Source organism: Sorex fumeus, unplaced genomic scaffold, assembly GCF_029834395.1.
Source record: "Sorex fumeus unplaced genomic scaffold, SorFum_2.1 ptg000128l, whole genome shotgun sequence".
Taxonomy (NCBI): Eukaryota; Metazoa; Chordata; class Mammalia; order Eulipotyphla; family Soricidae; genus Sorex; species Sorex fumeus.
Window position 1 is genome coordinate 15,726,647 of NW_026606185.1, and position 23,198 is coordinate 15,749,844.

Below are 23,198 nucleotides of genomic sequence, written 5' to 3' on the forward strand. Positions count from 1 at the left end.
TAGAAAGTAAATGCTAGAGCAGAACTGAAAAATGTCTAAAATGTTAAATGTTCTTCACAATAGACAGTCTTAAGTCTGTCAGGAAGAGAGACTATTGACTCCTAGTGTTTGAGCAGAATGTCAGAACAACAAATGACTGCTGACTAATCTATGTATGTATAGGTAACCTGAATAAAACAAGATTAAAAAAACGGGGGGGGTGCATATCTTTTGGGAGGCCACACCTGGTGGTGCTCAGGGGACCACAGAGTGCTGAGAATGAAAAATGGTAAACCACTGAGCTCTCCAGACTAAAACAGAAAATGAAAAATGCAAGGTTCAACAAACACCAAAGTAAGCCACTGGTATTTTAGTAAATAATATCAAGAAAATCTATCAACAATGGTAACTCTCAGGTGGAAAATAATGCAAATCCAGATCTACTGTAATATATAATCTAAACTGTTTAGGTGTCAGTAAACACTGGTACATACAGGGGTAAAAACACTTGCCTTGCATGCCGCAAACCTGGGTTTGATCCCTGACACTGCATATGGTCCCCTGAGAACTGCCAATAGTCTCCTGAGCATAGATAGATTCAGAAATAAAATCTAACCACCACCAGATGTGACCAGAAACCAGAAACAAAATAGGATATACAAAAAGAAAAAAAAAGATTTTAATAGAAACCTCTGAGGACCAGATACTCAATTTGACAGATTACAAAAAAAGCTATAAAAAATAATTTTAAAATGCTTAAATCTTATAATAACATCAGAGAATAGAATTTATTAGAGCCAAGTGGAAGTGCTGAATTTGAAATAAAACTTTTAAATGCATTACATATGCTCAATAACAGATGTGAAATAGTAAAATATATTTATCTATGAATTAAATTCACAAAATTAATAAATTTCACAAACCCCTCATTTAAAGATCCAAGAAGCACAGTATACCCCAAATAAACCCAAAGGAATCTGAAACAAATTACAGTCAGACTGTTTAACAGACTCAAGAGGAAATCTTGAGAGCATCAATGAAAAAGAAATTTTCATATCAAGTAGTAAAATAATAGAAATTGCTTATCAGAAACAGTTTTTTTTAAAGTGGGGAGATTCAACACATATATTTAAAAAAAAAATCAACTAGAAATTCTCCATCCTTTAAATTAAAGGCACTAGAACCTTGAGAAAAAAAAAAGAATAAAACTAGTAGCTGGAAAGATAACTCAACAATGCTAAGCACATGACAAGAAAAGGTATACAAAATACAAAATTTCAAAATATTTCCAAATACAAGTATGCAGGTTTACTACTACCTGGTTCTGCCCTCAGTATCACTCCTGGTGGTGCTTGTAAGGCCACATGTAGTGCCAGGGATCAATGTATGCAAAGCAAGCACCCTACCCACTGTACTATTGCTCAGACCCTGAAAATGTAACATTTTTCATTTTGAAAGCAGATTGAGGATTACTTGGGGAAGCAAAAAAAATTAATTGCAAACAAACATGATCATTTAGCATTGATAGAAATGGTTTAAACTAAACCATATGATGGCTGTACAACTCCTTAATAACTAATAAAAAAGTGAACTATATAATAAAGGGTAAATTTTACAGTATATAAATAGCATCACACTTAAGCTCCTAAAAAGAGTTACACACAAATACTTGCAATGGCTTTACTGATATGAGTAAAACACTGAAAAGAATTTAGGTATTTTTTTTCCCAATAAAAAATGGCTTGCTGGGGGTGTGGGGGCGAGACTATAAGGATTAAAGGGGGAAAAAAGAAGCCTTTCAAAGACAATGTTAAGACTAACTAGATTAAGGTGAAAGTACAAATAGTGAAACCAATTAGAACATAAATGCAGAAATCTAAGTGGTTTGAGAACCTGGGGTTTTTGGTGGTGCAGGGTTCAAACCCAGGTCTCATGTCTCATGCATGCAAACCATGCACTTTACTACAAAGCCACATACCCTAGCTCAAGGTGTTGAATCTTAAATAGTAATCAAGAACAGATGCAAAAAGACAATCACTGGCAACAACTAATAATAAACAACATGAACTGCTATTATTTATTAGCACGTAATACAGACCATGAACACTGTTTCAAGCACAATATTTGTCACTTCACTGATTATCTTATAGGAGAGAACTATAACGACTAAAGAAACTGAATACGAAAAAGCTATACAAATGTTATCTAAGCTTACAAATATGAAAAACCAAATAACTACTGTATATATTTTGCTACCAGCAGAGAGTGGGGAAAGAATTACCAAAGACTGAGGTGTTTTGGATTCTACTCCCCAAAAATCAATGACTATTCCTTAAATAACTGCATTATCTTAGGTTATGATAATTTTATCTCTAGGAATCCAATGAATATCTAAAAGACTTAAAGTCTGAATTTATCTGTCATTCATATTCTTTATCTTAAAAAGCAACTACTAAAAATATAGGACCTTTATTTTCCAGTTCCAAGAGTCAAAAAATCTTTAGTATAGACATATACCTTTCTTCCATATGGTTTTTCTACCATAGTGCTGTCACTGTCAGAATTTTCACTCTGAACTGGTTTTGTGAACCCAGATTTGGGCATCTTATAGCTGTTCAGCTAGCTTCTTTCATCAGTCTTCTCATCCTGGATCTGTAAAGAATAGATATGAGGATTACTTGCATAAATGCACAATGAAATTTACTTGAGTTTACTCAGACAGTGCAAATGTCTACATCTCAAGACAATTTTCTCAAAGAGGTGACCCTTTCACTTAACAATATAGCTTCAAATTTAAGTTCTCATGTCGATGTCTACACAGACAAAAAGATGAAAAGAGAACTACTTAATGTAATTTTTCCTATGTTCTCCGAAGTCCTTTCTAATTTCTTGTTTTCTGGGTATTCAGAAATAGTGTATCAACTGTTCTGAGTGTATCAGCAGAAACCTGATTAGCAATTTTATACTACTGTCTTTCAATTAATTCAAATTAATTACGTTTTTTATCTTAAAAATCCCTACAGTGATTTACTTCCCTTTATTGAATTCTCAGACATCCCAGGAATTGAATCACTTTATTAACCTATTCATTCAATACGTATCATACTGTATTCTAACTATCACTTCAAATACCCTTTTCTCTACAATTGGTTCTGTCTTGGATCTCTATTCTGTAAGCTGTCTTAAAAAGGTAGAAGCTATTAGGCTATGCATGTGTAGCTATATGATGGATGACCTAATACCATACATGGCTGTTGAAAGTTAAAATTAAAGTTATCTTACTATACAGTGCACATATACAACATCACTATTATTATAGAAAGCTCGATTACATAGCACTCATTAGATGGAAGATGTTTGGGTCACAACCACAAACAGAATTACTGGCAAGCCTAATTTTAACTGTTTCATTCATGCTATAAATTTCTTACAAAGAAGTCTCACAAGTTTAAGAAAGCTGTCACACTAGTATCTACAGCACTGGGCATTATTAAAATTCAGACATCTTAAAAGACTGGACACAGTAGAGGAGTTAAGATTTGATTCACTTGTGGCTGAGTCCAGTCCAATCCCTGGCACTTGCACCAAATACCCTGAGCACTACCAGGAGTGACATGCTGCTTCCATCCACAACAAGCAGAGCTGGGAGTAGTCTCCAATCATTGGCTTTGGTGCAAACTCTACTCAACTAAAAGAAAATTTTAAACACTCAGACATCTTGAACAGAAGATAAATAAAACCTATGTTCAAACTATTCTATTACTGCTTTAAAATTTAGTTTTGATAAAATAACTTACTCATTATGGCTTAATTTATTATCTACCAAAACTAACCTGGATATGGCAAACACATAGACAAACAGACAGACAGACAGACACACACACACACACACACACACACAGAGCTAAAAGTCTAAACCATTTATATCTTTCATTTTACAAAATAAAAAAACTGAAGTTACAAAGAAACTTTTTCAACACTACCAATTTCCATCTAAACAAAATCACTTAAGTATAGCACACCCCTCAAATCCTGCACAAATATTTAGAGTTAGAATGGTTGGTCATGGTCATGGTCCTTCCGTTATTCATCGATTTGCTTGAGCGGGCCCAGTTACATCTCCATCATGAGACTTGATACTGTGTTTGGCATATCGCATGCGTCACTGGTAGCTTGCCAGGCTTTGCCATGAGGGCGAGATACTCTCAGTACCTTGCCGGGCTTTCCGAGAGGGGCAGAGGAATAGAACCCGGTGTGCTATTGCTCCAGCCCAAGAATGGTTAAGTTTTATAAATATAAAGTTGTAACCTCAAAGCAAAATTAACTATGAAGATAAAGCAGTATTTCCTTTAAAAATCAAACAATATATTATGGTGAATGAAGGAGTAACTCTCCCCCCTTTAAACTTCAATTCATAATATGTAACAGGATAAACACAATAAACAACATATTAGTAACAGAAAATAATAGAAATGCAATAAAAATATGAAAGAACAGACTAAAATTTATGAAAAAGCCATAGGGTTTTTATATAATAATAACTGGGGGTGAGGAACAAAACAAACCCATTTAAGATAATCAAAAACTCAGTACATTTTTAAAAAAAGTTAATGTTGGTTACCCATATGTTTCATGGGTTCATCTTACTAAATATTTGCTACCACGTCACATCCACACCAAAGTTCACACATCTTCCATCACAATTCACTGAGACCTCTGTCCCCTTCAATCTACTTCTATCTTCTATTCTGGCGAACTCAGTTCTGATGAAGGAGTTGACATTTTTTGAAAATTATAAATGACAGTACATTATACTAAGACTATGCTAGAAAAAAATCAAAATAACTTTATTTGGAAAACTTTATTAATAATATAATTCTAAAAATAAAAGCAGATGCCAAAAAATATTAAGCATTCAATTCATAACAAATATCCTGTCAAAAATGTCACAAAAATAGTAATGAAGGAATCAACATACATACAAAAAGGAATATTTTTAACTACATACTGATAAGAGTCAATGCATTAAATATACGCAACTAGCAAGTGTTTCAAAACGTAATGGAAAAACTAACAAAAGAGAATTACAGCTGGAAGCTTTACTTCCTCAGTAAGACAAAACCAAGACCACAGAAGAACTTAAAAATCCTGATTTATTTTTTTTGTTTTTTGTCTTTTTCTTTTTGGGTCACACCTAGCAATGCTCAGGGGTCACTCCTGGCTCTGCACTCAGGAATTACTCCTGGTAGTGCTCAGGGGACTATAGGGATGCTGGGAATCGAACCCGGGTTAGCTGCTTGCAAGGCAAACGCCCTACTCACTGTGCTACTGCTCCAGCCCCATGATTTAATTTTTTAATTATTGTGTTTGGGTCATTCCTCGCTGTGCTCAAGGATCACTCCTGCAGGATTGGGGGACTATATAAGGTGCCAGGGATCAAACCCACATCTGTCTTGTGCAAAATCATTATGGTTTCAAACAGCTTCTCCCCCATCCCCCCTCCCCTCCTGCGACTCCTCCTACCCCCCTCCTTCTCACACCCTTCCCTGTCTTCTCTTAGTTTGGGGGCCATAACTGGTAGTGCTCAGGGGTATACCCAGATCTGTGTTCGACTGACTTTTAAAGGAAAGATGTATTGCCATTATTTTTAACTTTGACAGGATGCTCCTAGATTCCCATTGCTTCGGGAACATTTCAATTAAATCTCTAAAAAAACGCTGTTGTTCTAGGCTCACACCATCAGAAGCAAGTGAAACAACTTTTTTAAAGATATAGAGTCCTTCAATCCCCAGCACCTCAAATGATACTTTGAACATTGCTAGGAGCGATTCCTTAGTGCAGAACCAGGAGTAAGTCTTGAGCACAGCAGAAACTGCCCCCCAAACAAAATGTAATTAAAAACATAGATCCTTAGACCTATCTTTAGAGCTACTGAATCATAGTATCTGGGAGGCAAGGTAAATATCGTGGTTTTAAAAAACTTTAGTAGCTTCCAAGGAATGGCAGAAGAAGGAAAGAGGCAGTGAGGGTTCAATGGGTACAGGGTTTCTTTTGGGTGACAAAAATGTTCTGAAATTAGATAGTGGTGATTGCACAATACTGTGAAACCTGTGAAATATACACTTTGAAATGGTTTGTTCCATGCTACGGGAACTTTGTTTTCTATATAAAAAAAAGAAGAATCCTTCTATAACCTATAAAAATCCTTTTACGATCTATAAAAAAAATCTTTCCTGGGAACATAGTTTAACAATTCTGAAACCATTATATACGTCTATTAGAAATAAATACCTGAGTAAGTAAGTGAATAGGGTGAGCCAGTTTTTACACTTCTGGAATGGGAGGGTGCAGACAGGTAAATAAGAAGGTTGAAATGTGGAATTGGATTACTATTTGAAAGAAACATCAACATAAGCTCATTATTCAGCTTACTATAGATATAATCTTACAGCAAAAAAACATCTAATTTTTGGAGTTAGAACTCAGAAAAATAAATTTATTTCCTTCCTGCATCAACATAGAGCCCTGAAGCCACAACATACCAATAGTAAGGAGCGCATCTACAACTAAAATCAGTCTTATTTTTCCCATTCTGCAATAAAAGTTCTTCCTCATGGGGGCCCAAGCAATAGCACACGTGGGAGGGCCTTTGCCTTGTATGCAGCCAACCCTGGTTCAATTCCCAGCATCCCATAGGTCACCTAAACCCACAAGGAATGAGCACTTGAGCACTTCCAGGTGTGGCCCAAAAACCAAAGAAAAAAATAAAGTTCTTCAGAGAAACAGTGATACTAGAACTGAAGACAGAAATAGACAAGGTAGCCTGAAGATTCTTTTAAGTGCCATAAAGAGAGTGTCTCAGAATACTTAAACATAATGAAGGAATTAAGGGGGCACAGATATCAAATGAAAGAGGTCCCAATCAAGAGAGCCAGAACAGTTTCATGTTAGTGTTAGTATTGAGTTACAACAGTAAGTGTAAATGCCCATGTGTCCAGAATGATGATGTCTGACTGAATACAATTTAAAACAGGAGAAGACAAAAAATATTATCTAAGAATTGAAGATAGTTTTGCAGACATTTTGCTCTTAAAAAGATAGAAAATAGGAATGAGATTTACCTCAGTGCTACAACATATATGCTTAGCCCTGGGCCACATTTGGTAGTTTTTGTTTTTCAAGTGGCCTTCTTGCACCACACTGCTAAGTCCAAGCACTGAACTCAAGATCCCCACCTCTAGACAGTATGGTAGGAAAAGCCCCCCCCCCGCCCAAATTGTTAAGCTTTACTTAACATATTGAACTATAACCATAAAGCAAGCCTCACTGTATTTTAGGTAAGTTCCCTAATAATGTACATTTGCTTTTTAAAAAGCACCACTAATAAAAATCTTAGCACTGGGACAAAAAAAAAATTCAAAAAAAGTAGAGTATAATTCCCTACTCTGTTGTGAGAAGAGGGGAAAAGAGTAACTTTATTTTAGAAACCCCTGTCAAGTTAGATACGTTAGCATCAACAGTGGTGTCATGTTGGTAAGCTACAGGGAACATAATATTCTACCACTGAGACCATCTGCCCCCCCCCAACACCCATTAATCACAAGAAAATGTATAATCACAAGGAAAATGTGATCAAAACAAATCTCAAGACAATTTGAATAATGTGGCACCCTACAAAGATACCTGACCACTACTGTTTAAAACTATCAAAGTCAGGACTAGATGATTCAAACCTGGTTTCAATCTCACATGTTCCCATGATCACCATTGTGAGCAACTCCCAAGCAATGAGCCAATGGTAGTCCCTAGCAGGTGTGGGCCAAATAACCAAGTGAATAGTTGGGGTTGTAGCTGGGAAGGTAGCTCAGTGGCAGAGCACCTGCCTCGCTAGTCTTAAGTTAGATCCCTGGCACTGTGAGTGAAATAAATAAATCTAGGTCAGGAGCAAGGAAACAGCTCAGTGGACAGGGGCTCATGCCTTGCAGATAAAGAGAACAGACTCAGAACTCTAGAGAGCCCCCAGGCCCACTACCAGACATGGCCCAGGAGGCCCAAGCCCTACTGTGCCGGAGTAGACTGCATCACCATGCCCAAGTATTGAAAAGACTGATGACGGATTGGCTGAGTACTATTAGGAGTAGCCCCATGAGCACTGATTAACAAACAGGGTCACATCCTCTAACTTCCAGTGCCTCACGCACCCAAAACAAGTAAGTCAGAAAAACTGTCACAGCCAAAAGAACCTTTAAACACAATGAAAATTAATACAGAATTCTGGATAGAATCCAAAAACAGAAAAATAAAATTAAGTAAAAAACTTAAAAAATTGGAAAACTATGGTCTTACAATGTACCAAAACTGGTGTAGTAATTATGATAAATGTAACCATGCTAACTAAGAAATTAACTGGGGGGGAGCAGGGGGGAGGAAGAGCAAGTAGCACAGTGGGTAGGTGTTTCTTTGCATGAGGTTGACCAGGGTTCAATCCCTGGCATCCCATATGGTCCCTAGAGCACCACCAGGAATGATTCCCGAATGCAGAGCCAAGAGTAATCCCTGAACATTGACCTGTGTGACCGAAAAAGCCAAAAAATAAAGTAAAATAAAGAAATTACCTACAGAGAACACTATGGTACAACTATCTACAACTTTAAAAATAAATATCACTGTATCACTGTAAATCCCATTGTTCATTGATTTACTTTGCGCGGGCACCAGTAACGTCTCCATTTGTCCCAGCCCTGAGATTTTAGCAGCCTCTCCTTACTCGTCTTTCCCAACGCTGCTGTACTGGAGACTCAGGGTCAGGGGAATGAGACACGTTACTGTTACTGTTTTTGGCATATTGAATACAAAATAAATATACAATTATTTAAAACAAAAAGGTTATCTGGGTTAATTGTAATGACTGGGAACCACTGAATAATGTATCTCATCTACATTTTTCACATCAAGCACCTACACATCTCTTTCTTAGTCACTATATTTCATACTGAATTTTTGTAATTTACAGCCTTTATCTCAATCTTATATCCTGTCTTCATCTTGGTTTTCTTTAGAGTTTTATTCTCTTCCATCCTATACTCTGGTATTTGAGTTTGACTCCAAAAGTCTCTGAGGTTTTCATTATCAAAAACCTTCTCACTATGTATTAATCACTTATTCTTCCTTTTTCCTCTTTAAAAAATTTTCCGGGGGGGGGGGGGGGGTTGGAGGTGGGAAGAGTCACACCTTACGATGCTCAGGTCTTACTCTGAATTCTACACTCAAGGGTCATTCCTGAAGGACTAGCAACTATAAAGGGTGCCAGGAATGTACTCCAGGTCAGCCATAAAGCAAGGCAAGCACTTTACCCACTATATTATCTCTCTAGCCCTTCCTCTTCAAATATCTGTTAGTAGCATTCATTTTTCTACTATGAAATAATCATTTATAAGAAAAAAATCTATTTCATGTAGTATATAGCACAGCGGGTAGGGCGTTCGCCTTACAAGCGGCCAACATGGCCGACCCGAGTTCGATTCCTCCACCCCTCTCGGAGAGCCCGGCAAGCTACCGAGAGTATTTGATATGCTAGACACAGTAACAACAAAGTCTCCAATGGAGACGTTACTGGGCCCGCTCGAGCAAATCGACGATCAACGGGAGGGCCTTTACCTTTTATATACATACTTGAGTTATAGTTGTTGTCACTGTCACTGTCCTCCCATTGTTCACTGATTTGCTCGAGTGGGCCCAGTACCATCTCCATTTTGAGACTTGTTATTGTGTTTGGCATATGTGCGGGCAAGATACTCTCAGTAGCTTGCCGGGCTCTCTGAGAGGGGCAGAGGAATCGAACCCAGCTCGGCTGGGCTGGCTTCATGCAAGGCAAATGGCCTTCCGCTGTACTATCACTCCAGCCCTAGGTATACTTAATACAAAATTTACCATTTGAACAACTTTTCAGTTTATAGTTCTGTGGCGTTAAGTCTTTTGAATAGTTTACCTTAAAGCAATGTTCTTTCTGTATAGACACAGCAAGACAGTTAATATTATGCTTTCTAACTTGGGAGTTGATTGACTACAAATAATATTTACTCCTGGGCATCTGCTTTCTTGACTCAGCTGCCCTTAGTTCCTAGCACCCCAAAAGCAGGGTCCCAACGAGGGACTGAATGGACTCAAGGCAAGCTGTGAGCTACCCTGCCATCGAAATGGGCCAGCCCAAAGTGCCACAATACCCAACTATAAGTTGAGGGCATGATCATGGACAAATACTGTCATGATCCAAAAGTAGCAACGAGACTAGGACCCTTCTGGGACTAGGAAGACTAACCTGGCCTGAAGGACTGCGGAATATATAGTGAGATGACCTCAGGAAGAACCAAACTGTAAGATTATATCTCTTACCGTGCACAGCGGTAGGGCATTTGCCTTGCACGCAGCCAACATGGCCGACCCGAGTTCGATCCCTCTGCCCCTCTAGGAGAGCACGGCAAGCTACCGAGAGTATCTCGCCCGCACGGCAGAGCCTGGCAAGTTCCCCATGACGTATTCGATATGCCAAACACAGTAACAACAAAGTCTCCAATGGAGACGTTACTGGGCCCGCTCGAGCAAATCAACGAACAACGGGAGGGATAAAAAAAAACTGTGCTCATAAAGAATGCCATTGCTAGAAATATTAGAAGTAGATTTACTACAACTATTTAAGTAGATAGTCTCCTACCTCCACGCCTGGCTGTCCTCTCTGGGGCCCCCTGGAGGAGGGTGGGTTGAGTTTCCCTCCCCACCTCGAGCAGAGCCCCAGCAGCTGAAGACCTCCGGTTCCAGCCACAGCCATGCTTAAGACCACTCTCCACATGTTCAGACTAGCCTCATGCATGAAGGAACTGGCAGAGGAATCCAGGTGTGCGGTACCCGGGGTGTAGATCTCCAAGCCTGCTCAAACTGGGTGTGGGCTTCCTCCACCCAGATCCCTCATCTTCCAGTATGTAGGCGTTACACCCACCAACTGCCCCCGGTGCCGTGTAATCCTATCAATGGCCAAGACCCAGGGACTATAAAACCCAGCTCCCAGAAGCGCGTGGCCGCATTCACAGACGCATGACATCTTATTATCTAGTTCTTACTCTGGAAAACCTGGCAGGCTACCAAAAGTATCCTGCCCACATGGCAGAGTCTGGCAAACTCCCCTGGCATATTCAATATGCCAAAAACCAGTAACAATGATGGGTCTAATTCTCCTGACCCTGAAAGAGCCTCGAATGTGGCACTTTCTAGAATCTCAGGGCTAGGATGAAGGAGATGTTACTGGTGCCTGCTCGAGGAAATCGATGACCAACAGGATGACAGTGATACAGTGATGTCACTACTGTTGAGCAAACAGCATCCTCTGCACCACCCACCTTCAAAACAATTTAACCCAACTGAAATCCATACCCAATAAAACAATGAAACTCCCAATCATTATTTCTTGCTGTCCTTAGTGACTCCATTCTACTTTCTGCCTCCATGAACTGTGGTCTAAGGTACCTCATAAGTGGGATTATGTCGTTTTTATGAATTTATTTCACTTGGCATGTCTTCTAAGTTCACTATATTGTAGTATTTGTCAGAATTTCAGTTCTTATGAAGGCTGAGCAACTCCATCTTTTGCCGTACAACCAGATTTTATTTGTTTACCCATTTGGGTTGTTTCCATACCTTTTCGTAAACAATATTAGTGTTTGATATATTGTACAATGCACAATCAACAAAACACTTTATGCCTAAATCTACCCTTTTCTTTTAGTCCTAAATCACCTCAACCCCCAAAATGGAAAACATATCCAATATAATAGTCATTCAATTCTGTTGATGTTTAACGCTTCCCATCTGCAATGCCAATTTTAAAATATATAATGCCAATTTTAAATATTTTATCCCCTCATATAACTGAATCTATTTCTGGTATTTAGCCAATTTTACTACCCTTTCTTTCCATGATTATAATAATACCAAACTGGGTTTTCTGGGGTTTTACTTCATTTGTTTTGTTTTGCTTCCCCTCACCACCTCTGCATTTGAATACTCTATTTTTTATGGGGCCTGGGAGCCATTTCTGGCAATAAGCCCAATACAGGCCTGATTCAGTGCTAGGACCTATAATACAATACTGCTCAAGCTAAGTGGTGCTGAGGGTCAGCAGGGTCATACCCAGCAATGCTAAGGCAACCATGTGCTCAAACCCATTATTTCTCTTCCTCTGAGTTATATAGCTTAAATTATATTTTAGTGCATCCTCACCTTTTTTACTTTTCAAACTTTTCCTGCCAATTCTCACCAAATAAATTTCAGAATAATTTTGACAAGTAGAAATGGCGTCATCTAAGGCAAAGAAAGAAACCAAAATAAAAATTAGGGACTGAAGCAACAGTACAACATGTAGGGAGCTTGCCTTGCATATAGCCAACTTGGGTTTGCTCCTTGGCACACTTCATGGTCCTCTGAGCCCACCAGGAGTGAGCTCCACGCAAAGTCAGGAGCACGACCGGGTGTGGTCCAAAAACCAAAATGCCAAAACAAACAAAAAACCTCTAAGATCCATTTTTCAGAAGTTTTAAAATAAAATATCTGAAACAGCTACAACTAATTATCAACAAAAATTGGTGCAGTGCTCTGGGACAACCAGGACTACACCTGACAGATGAGGCAGGAAGTGGGCTTTCAGCTGGGAATCAAACATAAGTTCTTCCACTTCAGCCATGTACCCAAGTCATTCATTTATAATTTACTTATTCTGTGTACAGGGAGCATTTCTGGTGGGGTTAGGAGGCCATATGGGGTACTGGGGATCTGGCCTGGATCAGCAATGTGCAAAGCAAGTGGCTTTACTTTCTATACTATCTCACTGGCCCTGATCATTGATAACTTTAAAACTGTAAAAATAATGAGATGACTTTTCACTTAAAAGACAAAGATGAAGGATATTTGTTGGCAAGGGCTCCAAAAACCAGCATACTCATATATTTCTAATGAGGGTGAAACTGAAATAAACTCTTCAGAGAGGAGTTTGGCAGTCATTAAGCTATAAATGCATAGCATCAGGGAGATAGCTAAAAAGGTTGGAGGAAATGATTTGCCAGATGAAGGTCATGGGTTTGATCCCTAACGCCACAAGCTTTCTGGCAGAGTAGTTCTGGTAGCCGTCAGTACTGAAAAGAAAAAAAAAAATAAAAAATACATGAAATTAAATTTTAAAGGGCTAAAGAGAAAAAACAAATAAAGGGCCAGAGAGATAAGTACAGTGGGTAAAGTGCTTGCCTTTATGGGTGTCCAGGAAACCCCTTGATCCCCTATACCCAATATGGTCCTGGAGCACAAAGCCAAGAGTAAGTCTTGAGCACTGCTGGGTGGGCCCAAAATTTAAAAAAAAAAAAAGTTTCTCTTTGTGGGTGGGGAAGACCACAAGTACAGTGGATAGGATGCTTGCCTTACACATGGATGACCCATGTTCTATCCCGAATAAAGTCATCACATAAAGTCTTCTAAGCACAGAGCCAGGAGTAAGACCTGTTCGCTGCGAACTGTAGCAAGCACGCATGCACGCACGCACGCGCGCGCGCGCACACACACACACACACACAGAGCACAAAAAAATTAAATTTTAAGGACGGACCTTTTCCCAATAATTCAACTATTATTTTATCATTAGGCATATTAAAAAATATGCAACTATATATGTATGTGTATGTGTGTACACATACACACACACACATATATATACATTCACTGAAATGTTACATGTATGCTCAATACATGGAAGGGAATCTGAATTTTTTGATTTTTGGGGTTTTTTTTTTTTTTTTTGGCTTTTTGGGTCACATCTGGTGATGCCCAGGGGTTACTCCTGGCTCTGCACTCAGGAATTACTCCTGGCAGTGCACAGAGGGACTATATGGGATGCTGAGGATCAAACTCGGGTCAGGCAAGTGCAAGGCAAACGCCTCCTCGCTGTACTATCACTCTGGGCCCAGGAATCTAAATAGTTATAAAAATATTCTGACACAAGTATAGTAAATTTTTATGATGAAAATTAAATAGAATAAATCCTCATTAGAAAATTTATTGTGCCAGAGAGAATACAGGTGGTAAGGAGCTTGGCTTGTATGTGGCTGACCAAAGCTGGAATCCCTAGCACTGCCAGGAGTGAACCCTGAACACAGAGCCAGATAATAAACTGTTGAGCACCCTAGGTATGCCTCCCTAACCCCCCCACCAAAAGAAAGTTAAAATAAAAATTAACAAAAGGAAGCTTTTTTCAACACCTCTCTTCTGAAAAATCTCCAAATGTTGGCCATGCCTCAGGATTTGATCCTAGAACCTTCTTAATGTTTCATTCATACACTCTGGGGCCAGAGCAGAAAAACAGTGTGCAGGACATTTGCTTTGCACAAGGCTGACCCAGGTATGTCACCCAGAACTCTCTATGGTTCTCCAAGTATTATCAGGTATCAATCCCTGAACGCAGAGCCTGGGAGAAAGCCCTGAACAGAGAGGGTATTGCCTAAACAAACAAAAATCAAATACTCTATAAAAGAATCTAACTTGTATATGGCTTTTAGTACCAATGAATCAATAGACCTTTTCTAAATACTCCACATATGTATACCCCTCTGTTTTATCTTAAATCTTTTTAAGACTCTCAAATAAGCCTATCAAACCAAACAGCTACAAAGAATTTTGGATTTTCCCTATCAAGTCTCTGCCTCCACAACACCTATCCATCTACTCCATTTCAGTAAAAGACAGTGTTCTCCATCCAACAGATAAGTCAAAAATGGAGAAATGTTAACTTCAACCCTAATAAAGACTTCAAATTAACTTAGCAAATACTTTCCTTAACAAGCTACACAGTCAGCTGTAAAAACTTTGAATTGCTATTTCTACTTCTGTTCATTCCCCCACTTCTCCCTTCCTCCTCTCTTAAAAACACAATATACCTTCTACAGTAAGCAATATGACCTCTTTAACAATCAGGTGCTACCACTGGCCTGTTTTTTATTCCCCATTTTATATTGAATGTAGAATAAAATCTGAATTCAAACTAAACCACCTATAATAGAAAAGCAGAATTAACAGATAGATGAAAGAATTTAAAACGCCTTAAATTTCGACTAGAAGATAGTAAAGGGCTAAGGCAACTGCCATCTAACTCATCAGACCACAATTCAATTCCCCTCTCCATCCCCTCCCCGCACTGTATATGGTACCCAAGAGCACTGCCAGGAATAAGTTGTGAACACCACAGGATGTACCCCCCCCCCACACACACACAATAACTACAAAAATTTAAAATACACACACACACACACACACATCCCTAAAATTCGAAAGCAAAAGATTAAGCAGAACCAAAAAGAAGTAACAAAGAGTAAGCCAGAGAGACAATACAGGTTTTTAAGGCCCATGCCTTGGGTCCTATCAAATCCCACTCCAATCCTGGGCACTGCACCATAAAACTTACACATTAGATTAATGCTGAGATTGTTTTTACACTGCCAAATATCTGCACATAAAAGACCATATCTGACAATACATTTACAGATTTTAAAGAAAATTATCTATTTGCTCTGAGTCTATAACATTTTCCCCCAGAATTCCTGTGCCGGATACTTAAAATATTCACCAGCAATTGAATGGGCAGGTATAGGTTCTAATATCCTAAGAATGGGTTGCTGAATTTGCTGAGCTCTTTATAAGCCCTACAGGGTTCTAACTGTGCAGCTTCTACAAACCAGCAGAGGGCTGCAACAGATCAAAGAAAATGGTTAGGCAACTTATATCTCTGGCACAAGAGAAAACACAAAATGCCCCCAGAACCACCAAAGTTGTAAGCAGAAATGCCAAGAGCCCATTTCATATCACTTCACTATCAACAATTCTAAAAGAGTTAAGAGGAATATTCCCCAATTACTGAAAACCAGAAACACCTATAAGAGAACTGGCAACCAACTTTCTTTTCTTGAAAAATCATGTGCTTTAGAAGCTAAATCAGTCCAAATGAGTTAGTAATTTGCCACGTCCTTAAAACTCATTGCCCATAGTTATTACCAGATTAAATACTCCTAAAATGATTATTTCATTAGTTCCTCTCACCTATGTCAATTCTGTTCTGCATACAGAGATTAATATTGACATTAACTTTCTTCACCTACATCTGAAGTAAGATTTCTATCCTAAGTATATAATCTTATTTTCAACTAACTTCAATCAGAACCCTATATAAAAAACTACCTTTCTGATACCTTCATGATCCTATACAATATGGCATATGCAACACTGTACAATTCACAATATGCACTACAGTTAAAATCAATAGGTCACTGAGTAAACTGAGACAAGAAAAACCACCGACTGGTCTAGAGAAATAAAAAAATACCATTGATGGAGAAATTGTAATAAGACAGAGAAATGAGTTCCCTTGGATTAATGAGCAATGTGTCAAGGAGTGCTACACAAGAAGCTTCAACTGAACTTGTAATATTTAATTCTTAAACTGGTGATAAACAGGTGCTAATTATGCTATTTATCTATTAACTTATTTATAACACTTCAAAGTAAAAAAAAGCTTTGCTATTTTGACTTTGCCAACTCTCTACTACCCCTCAAAAGACAAGCGCTAATCTTTGCAACATCATATGCCTGGTAGAATTCTAAGTACTACACCAAATTTAATCCCAAATAATGCCTTACCTCACTTTATTGCTTTAAAAAAAAAAAGAAAAAAGTCTTAAATTAAAAAAAAAAACATTTAATTGCTTAGAACACTTTAACCACAGCACATAAAATATAAGAGATCTGAAATAAAGTTCACAACATTAAAAAGGAGTAAGTTACAACAATCAATGCTTCTGTTATAAAACCTGTAAACATGAAAATCATCTTTACTTACTCCCAAATTCCATAAGCAGGTATAGGTAGCTGAAATTAGAACCCTAATCCAGAATTACCAATGTTACTTCTAATTCACATGCAACATCGCCACCCCCCAAAAAATAATAACATAGTAGTTATAACACTGCTTCCATTATAACCAAAATGGTTATTAGGACTTTAAAACAGGTTTGAATTATTTAACTTTAATTCAGACAAGGTCCACTATCCTCTTCTCTATTTCACTCTACTGCAGAGAATTTAGAATAGCTACATATTTCATAGTATTTAAAATAAAATATACTCTAAACTAATTTAGAAAGTAGTATATATTCTTGGTAGCTCCTCTGGTCAAAATAGTTCAGAATTATAAACAATCTCCCTACAAAGGAGAATAATAAGGAGATATGTGATATGAGGGACCAGACAGCAAGTTTATTTCCTATCTTCACTGAATTCTTAATAGTAGAAAGACTGGTCCTGTCACACCTCAAACCCAAATAGACAAGAATACCTACCTATATTGTTTCATGTTTTAAAATAAAATACTGCAATATCATCACGCAAACGTGGGAGGGGAAAGGACAGTTTTTCTATGCATGGTACAAATATTAAATAGCTTTAGCTATTAAAGAAAATGGGCCACAAAAAAAAATTCTCAAAATAGAAGTTTTTAGCTTATTTAAAAATACATGAAATAAACTATATTCTTTGTCCTTTTTTTGAGACACACCCAGCTGTGCTCAGGTTCTACTCCTGACTCTTGCATTCAAGGATTACCCCTGGCAGTCTTTCGGGGACCAAACAACTGAGGTGCCAGGGATCAAGCCTGGGTATAGCCACGTGCAAGGCAAGCACTCTACCTCTGCCTGCTCTTCTATCCCTCCAGCCCTCTATTTTTAAAGACAACTATTTCAGAATCTAAAACCATAGCACCTTTACCCTGAACACAATTTCCAAAGATCTGCACTGTAACTTCAAAATGTTTACAAGAACTTTAATTAATTATGGATTGTTAAATAATCACTAATCCTTCTAGACTGTTTTTCTTGGGGGGTGGGGGGGTACGGCACACTCAGTGGTGCACAGGGCTTACTCCTGGCTCTGTACTTACAGATCACTCTGGCAGGCTTAGGTAACCATATGGGGTACTGGGGATTGAGCACAGGTCAGCTGTGCGCAGGTCAAGTAAGTGCCCTAATCATTATTCTATCTCTCCAATTTCATCCTCTGAGATGTTAAATTCCATGCAAGCAGAAACATCTTTTCTTGATATGACTGGTACCTAAATCCTAAGAATCCTTCCTCCTTGTGCACCCCCCCACCCCTTATCATCTGTCCTTTATGTTTTTGCTTTGTTTTTGGTTCTGGGCCATACCCAGCAATGCTCAGGGGTTACTCTTGATCCTCACTCAGGACTCACTTCTGGTGGTTCTCAGGAAAACATGGGGTACCAGATGTAAAACCCAGGTTGGCTGCATGCAAGGCAGGAGTCTTATCTTCTTTCAACTATCTCCCCAAATTCAAATATTTGATCTACTGATTTGAATGCTGTATTACTTCTATAATTAGTTTCTAAGAAAATCTCTTAATACGTGTCATTTCCTTTTCTTAGAAGTTCATTTATATGAAGCTCGTTATCCTACTAATCATGGCTTTTCTTTTTGCTACCCATCTTTTCTCCCACATTGCCAGTTCTTTCTTTTATGATTGTCACTGGCATTGCAGTGAAATCTTGGCCACTTAATACACGCTTTCCTTTTAGAGCAGAGGCTTCCAAATTCATTTGGTTTACCACCCATGGAAATCTACAATCTACCTTCTGTCAGTGGACAGTGACAGAAGGTCATTTCAGCCAAATCTACTATTGATCCGCCACCCTAACTCATTCCAATTCTGGAGGGTAAAAGGGGGAGCGGAAGAGGAGGCAGTATAGCTCACTTTAAGAAATACCACTTTTAGTGTTTTTCAAAGTATACTACTTTTACTCTAGAATGTAATCCACATCTTCACTGGGCTTATTTACCATGCACCTTTCTATACCAACTAGAAAGCAAAAATACTGCCCTCTATTTCATGTCTCTTTTGCTTACTGAATGCAAACCCTTAAGGAGATAACTATACTACCTTCCCCCTGTATTCTCCCAAATACCTGGCTTACTGATGCTAACTGCAGTGCGATGCACAAATTAAAAAGTTGTTAATTATATGGTGTCTAATCCCTCTTATTGTATCCACAGTATTCATTCATTATGGCAAAACAAAAATTCAGAAATAAAAGCTAACTTTCAAATTCAATATGCAGAAAAAAATCACATTTTCAGGCTAAATCATTCAAGATCTTTCACTCTTTGTAAAAGCCTACAATCTATAATTATTCTCCTCCAAAACACTTAATATTTATCACTTTTTTCTCTTACTATCCTGAAACTTCTTTGAAAGTATAGTTTTATAAGTAAGCCCTTGGTCACTGACTTAAGTTTAATTTCACCTATAAAATGGTAAGGCAACATAAAGAGTCAAAGAAAAGTTAAGTAGAGCATCTATTCCCCACTAAAGTATATTTATAAATACATCTCTACCAGTTAATTGGTCAAAGAAATATAAGAAAATTTTACTGCAGCACTGTAGCACTGTCCTCCAGTTGTTCATTGATTTGCTCAAGTGGGCCCAATAACATCTCCATTGTGAGACTTGTTACTGTGTTTGGCATATCGAATACGTCACAAGTAGCTTGCCAGGGAGAGGCCGGCAAGCTACCGAGAGTATCACTCCCGTATGGCAAAGAAAATAGTAGGGCGTTCGCCTTACACGCGGCCAACATGGCCGACCCGAGTTCGATTCCTCCGCCCCTCTCGGAGAGCCCGGCAAGCTACCGAGAGTATTCGATATGCCAGACACAGTAACAACAAAGTCTCCAATGGAGACGTTACTGGGCCCGCTCGAGCAAATCGACGATCAACGGGAGGGCCTTTACCTTTACCTTTAAGAATCTTCAATACACAAAGAACATCACCACGGTGAAGAATCAACTTTTACTGTAGTCTCAATTCTAACAGTGAGCACTTATTAACTATAAAATTTTAAAATCCTAGTAAGAATCACTGATTCTTCCCCTCCTCCCCTATCCCCCCCAAGTCAGGATCAAACCGCAGGACCTCACACATGCAAGGCTAGTGTTCTACTACTGAATTACATCTCTGTTCCTAAAAATAATTCAGATTCTTAATGCCAGCGCTACAGTTTTGAGAAGAACAGAGAAAAAAATGGTCAAGAGTATTAGGTGTGAATTTCACAAAAATGCAATTATTTCCCCATGTATTAACTCAAATCCAAGTAACTAAAATCAAAAGCACTTTTACCACTATTAAAGATAAAAGCCTCAAAATGCAAAATGGTATTAGTAACAAATTTAATAATACAATTTAAACTTATTAACAACAGGTAGGTAGAGGCATTGGGTATTTGCATTAAGAGTGAACACTAGCCCCCCTAAAGAGAACACTAATCCCTGAAGGGGAAGGAATCAAGTAGGGGGAAAAGACAAGAAAAGGAAAAATGAGTAAGCCAATTTGCTGTCAAACTTTTCTGTTTATTTTCAATAACAGGATAAACAAAAATTTAGGTCTTATTCTGTCCTAGTCACGTGCAGTTTTAAAAGAATACTCTTCATACTTGGGGCATTTTTATGTATCTTGCAAGATAGGAACAACTTCTAAACATCTGGCCTGGAGAGATAGTGCATAACTTCCAAATAGTCAATTAAGTTGGTTATTAAAAAAAAGCCTCAACTCAGGTTACAAGACTTAATAATAATAAAGAACACTGGAATGCACTGATATATTTCTGTGCAAATTATGGCAGAAAACATTCTCCAAGTTTTGAATTTTCTCACCTATTTTTAACATCATCACCATAAAAAACTTTTGCATTTGGGTCAGAGTGATAGTACAGCAACGAGGGCATTTGCCTTGCATGTGGCAAACCCAAGTTCAATCCTGGGCATCCCATACGGTCTCTGAGCATTGCCAGAAGTAATTCCCAAGTGTAGAGCCAGGCGTAATAACCCCTGAGCATTGCCAGGTGCAACCCAAAAAGAAAAGGAAAAAAAAAAATATTTGAGTTTACTTCCACCCTGCTTATCAAGTTGCAGAAGCCATAGAAAACAAGTTGTGTACAAAGTGGCATTGGTGATAAAATAAAAAGGTGTATTTCTTTCCTCCTTCTTAAGGTTTGCTAATGATTCTCTTTCACAAGTGAACATGGGAGTGGGGGGACATTCAGCAATGTTCAGAGTTTACTACCTGGCTCAGGGATCACTCCAGGGACAAATGCAGTGCTAGGATTTAATTCGGGTTGGCCCCAAGCAAAGCAAGCTCCCTACTCTGGTCCTCAGAAGGAAATTTAAAAGCTAGAATTACTCCAGAGAATTTTAACCTGGATTCAATCCACAGTTCAATATTAGATAGCTGACAATCATCATCATACTGAACTCAGAATAGTTGTGAAGTTCAAGAGATCAAACAAAGAGTTATCAAATGAACTAGCAAAACACCAGTTTTTGAAGATATTATATTGTTTTCTAAAGAGAATACAACTATTTCTAGGAGGAGAGTTACACATGGTTTTATTTTTCATTAGGCGAATACAGATAAAATTGTAGAAGAAGAATAAAAAGAGATGCTACTTTTAATAATGCTTTGATATTCACACACAATTGCAATAGAGACGTTACTGTGCTTTTAATAATATGGTAGTTTAACAACATGGGATTTGTCACTGATATTTATTATAATTTCCCCAAGTACAACTGATGAGAAATGAAAAACACTACATTTTTGAAACAACAAAAAAGTTAAAACACTGGCCAAAGAAGAAATTTTTTCAAATGTCAAAAAAATTATTTCTACCCTGTAACTTGCTATAAATTTCTCCCTGTAACTCAGAACTTACTTCTTATTTCGATGTGAACCATCTTAATTTTCTAAGAACATTCAGTCTGAATTTGAATCTCTTTAAATTTTAGAAATCCTCACTGACCTTTCTGTAACTGGTGAGAATAATTTTCTACTAACACCATAAAAGGAAAAAAAAAACAAAACCCAGTATCAGCATCTCAATAAAAAAAATTTACCAATCTACCCTCAATGATTCTCACAAGGCATTTTGCTCTTTCATCAATACACTGGAAGGTGCAGTAGCTATCTACAAACATTTTTCATTAAGTCTGAAATTTAAGAAACAATGTCTTAAATACATTTAATGAGAAAACAGAGAAATGGTTAAGATTGGGGAAAATGGAGTCTCACTTATTTTTTTCCTTTTTTTTTTGTTTTTTGGGTAACACCCAGCAATGCTCAGGGGTTACTCCTGGCTCCGCACTCAGGAATAACTCCTGAAGGTGCTTAGGGGACCATATGGGATGCTGGGAATCGAACCCGGGTCGGCCGCGTACAAGGCAAACACCCTACCCGCTGTGCTATCACTCCAGTCCCTGGAGTCTCACTTTTTAAGAGTGTAGCACTGAACTGTAGCACTGTCCTCCCGTTGTTCATCGATTTGCTTGAGCGGGCCCATAACATCTCCATTGTGAGACTTGTTACTGTGTTTGGCATACTGAATACGTCACAGGTAGCTTGCCAGGCTTTGCCATGCAGGTGCGGGCAACATACTCTCGGGGATTCTCCGAGAGAGGCAGAGGAATTGAACCCAGCTTGGCCAAGTGGGCTGCAAACAAGCCAAACGCCCTACTGCTGTGCTATTGCAATTGTGTGTGAATATCTATGATATATAGATATATATCTAACTGCAAAGCCTATTTCCTCAACTATAATAGTGCTTATGAAAATCATCCAAAATATTTCACTTGAAACTTTGAACAAAGGTATGTACACATTCTAAGTGTCTGACAAATGAGTATCATGAATACTCAGGTTCTAAATAACCTAATACTCTATACTATATTACTAATATATTGGTTCCCAGCACTGTACGTGATCAAGATTACATGTGTTAGGCAGCCCTAGGTTTGATTCTTGACATCACCAAAATAATAGTAAAGATATGGAAGAAAATGTATTTAAACTTAATACAAAAGCATAAAAATTTGGGGGGGGAAAAACCAATGACAACATATTTATGTATTTGGATAGATAAGATGCCCTTAACATGAACTATTCAAAACTGAATTTATAAAGGAAATATGTTATAGATGTATTTGGAAACTAGCAACAAACGAACATTACAACCAATATACTTTCATCAACAGTTTAAGAAAGTCTTGGTCTATTAAAAGATTTTGCATGTGTTAATGTACTTGT

General features: G+C 38.1%; 1 protein-coding gene across 2 annotated transcripts in view; it reads right to left on the bottom strand.

The window, feature by feature from the left end:
* ANKRD12 (ankyrin repeat domain 12) overlaps positions 1 to 23,198 on the bottom strand; it is a 121,235-nt gene that overhangs the window by 94,626 nt on the left and 3,411 nt on the right. For both annotated transcript variants that reach the window (XM_056138279.1, XM_056138278.1), the window contains exon 2: positions 2,497 to 2,631. In XM_056138279.1, coding sequence (XP_055994254.1) covers positions 2,497 to 2,583 — 87 coding nt within the window. In that variant the 5' untranslated portion in view covers positions 2,584 to 2,631. The remainder of the gene's footprint in view (positions 1 to 2,496; positions 2,632 to 23,198) is intronic.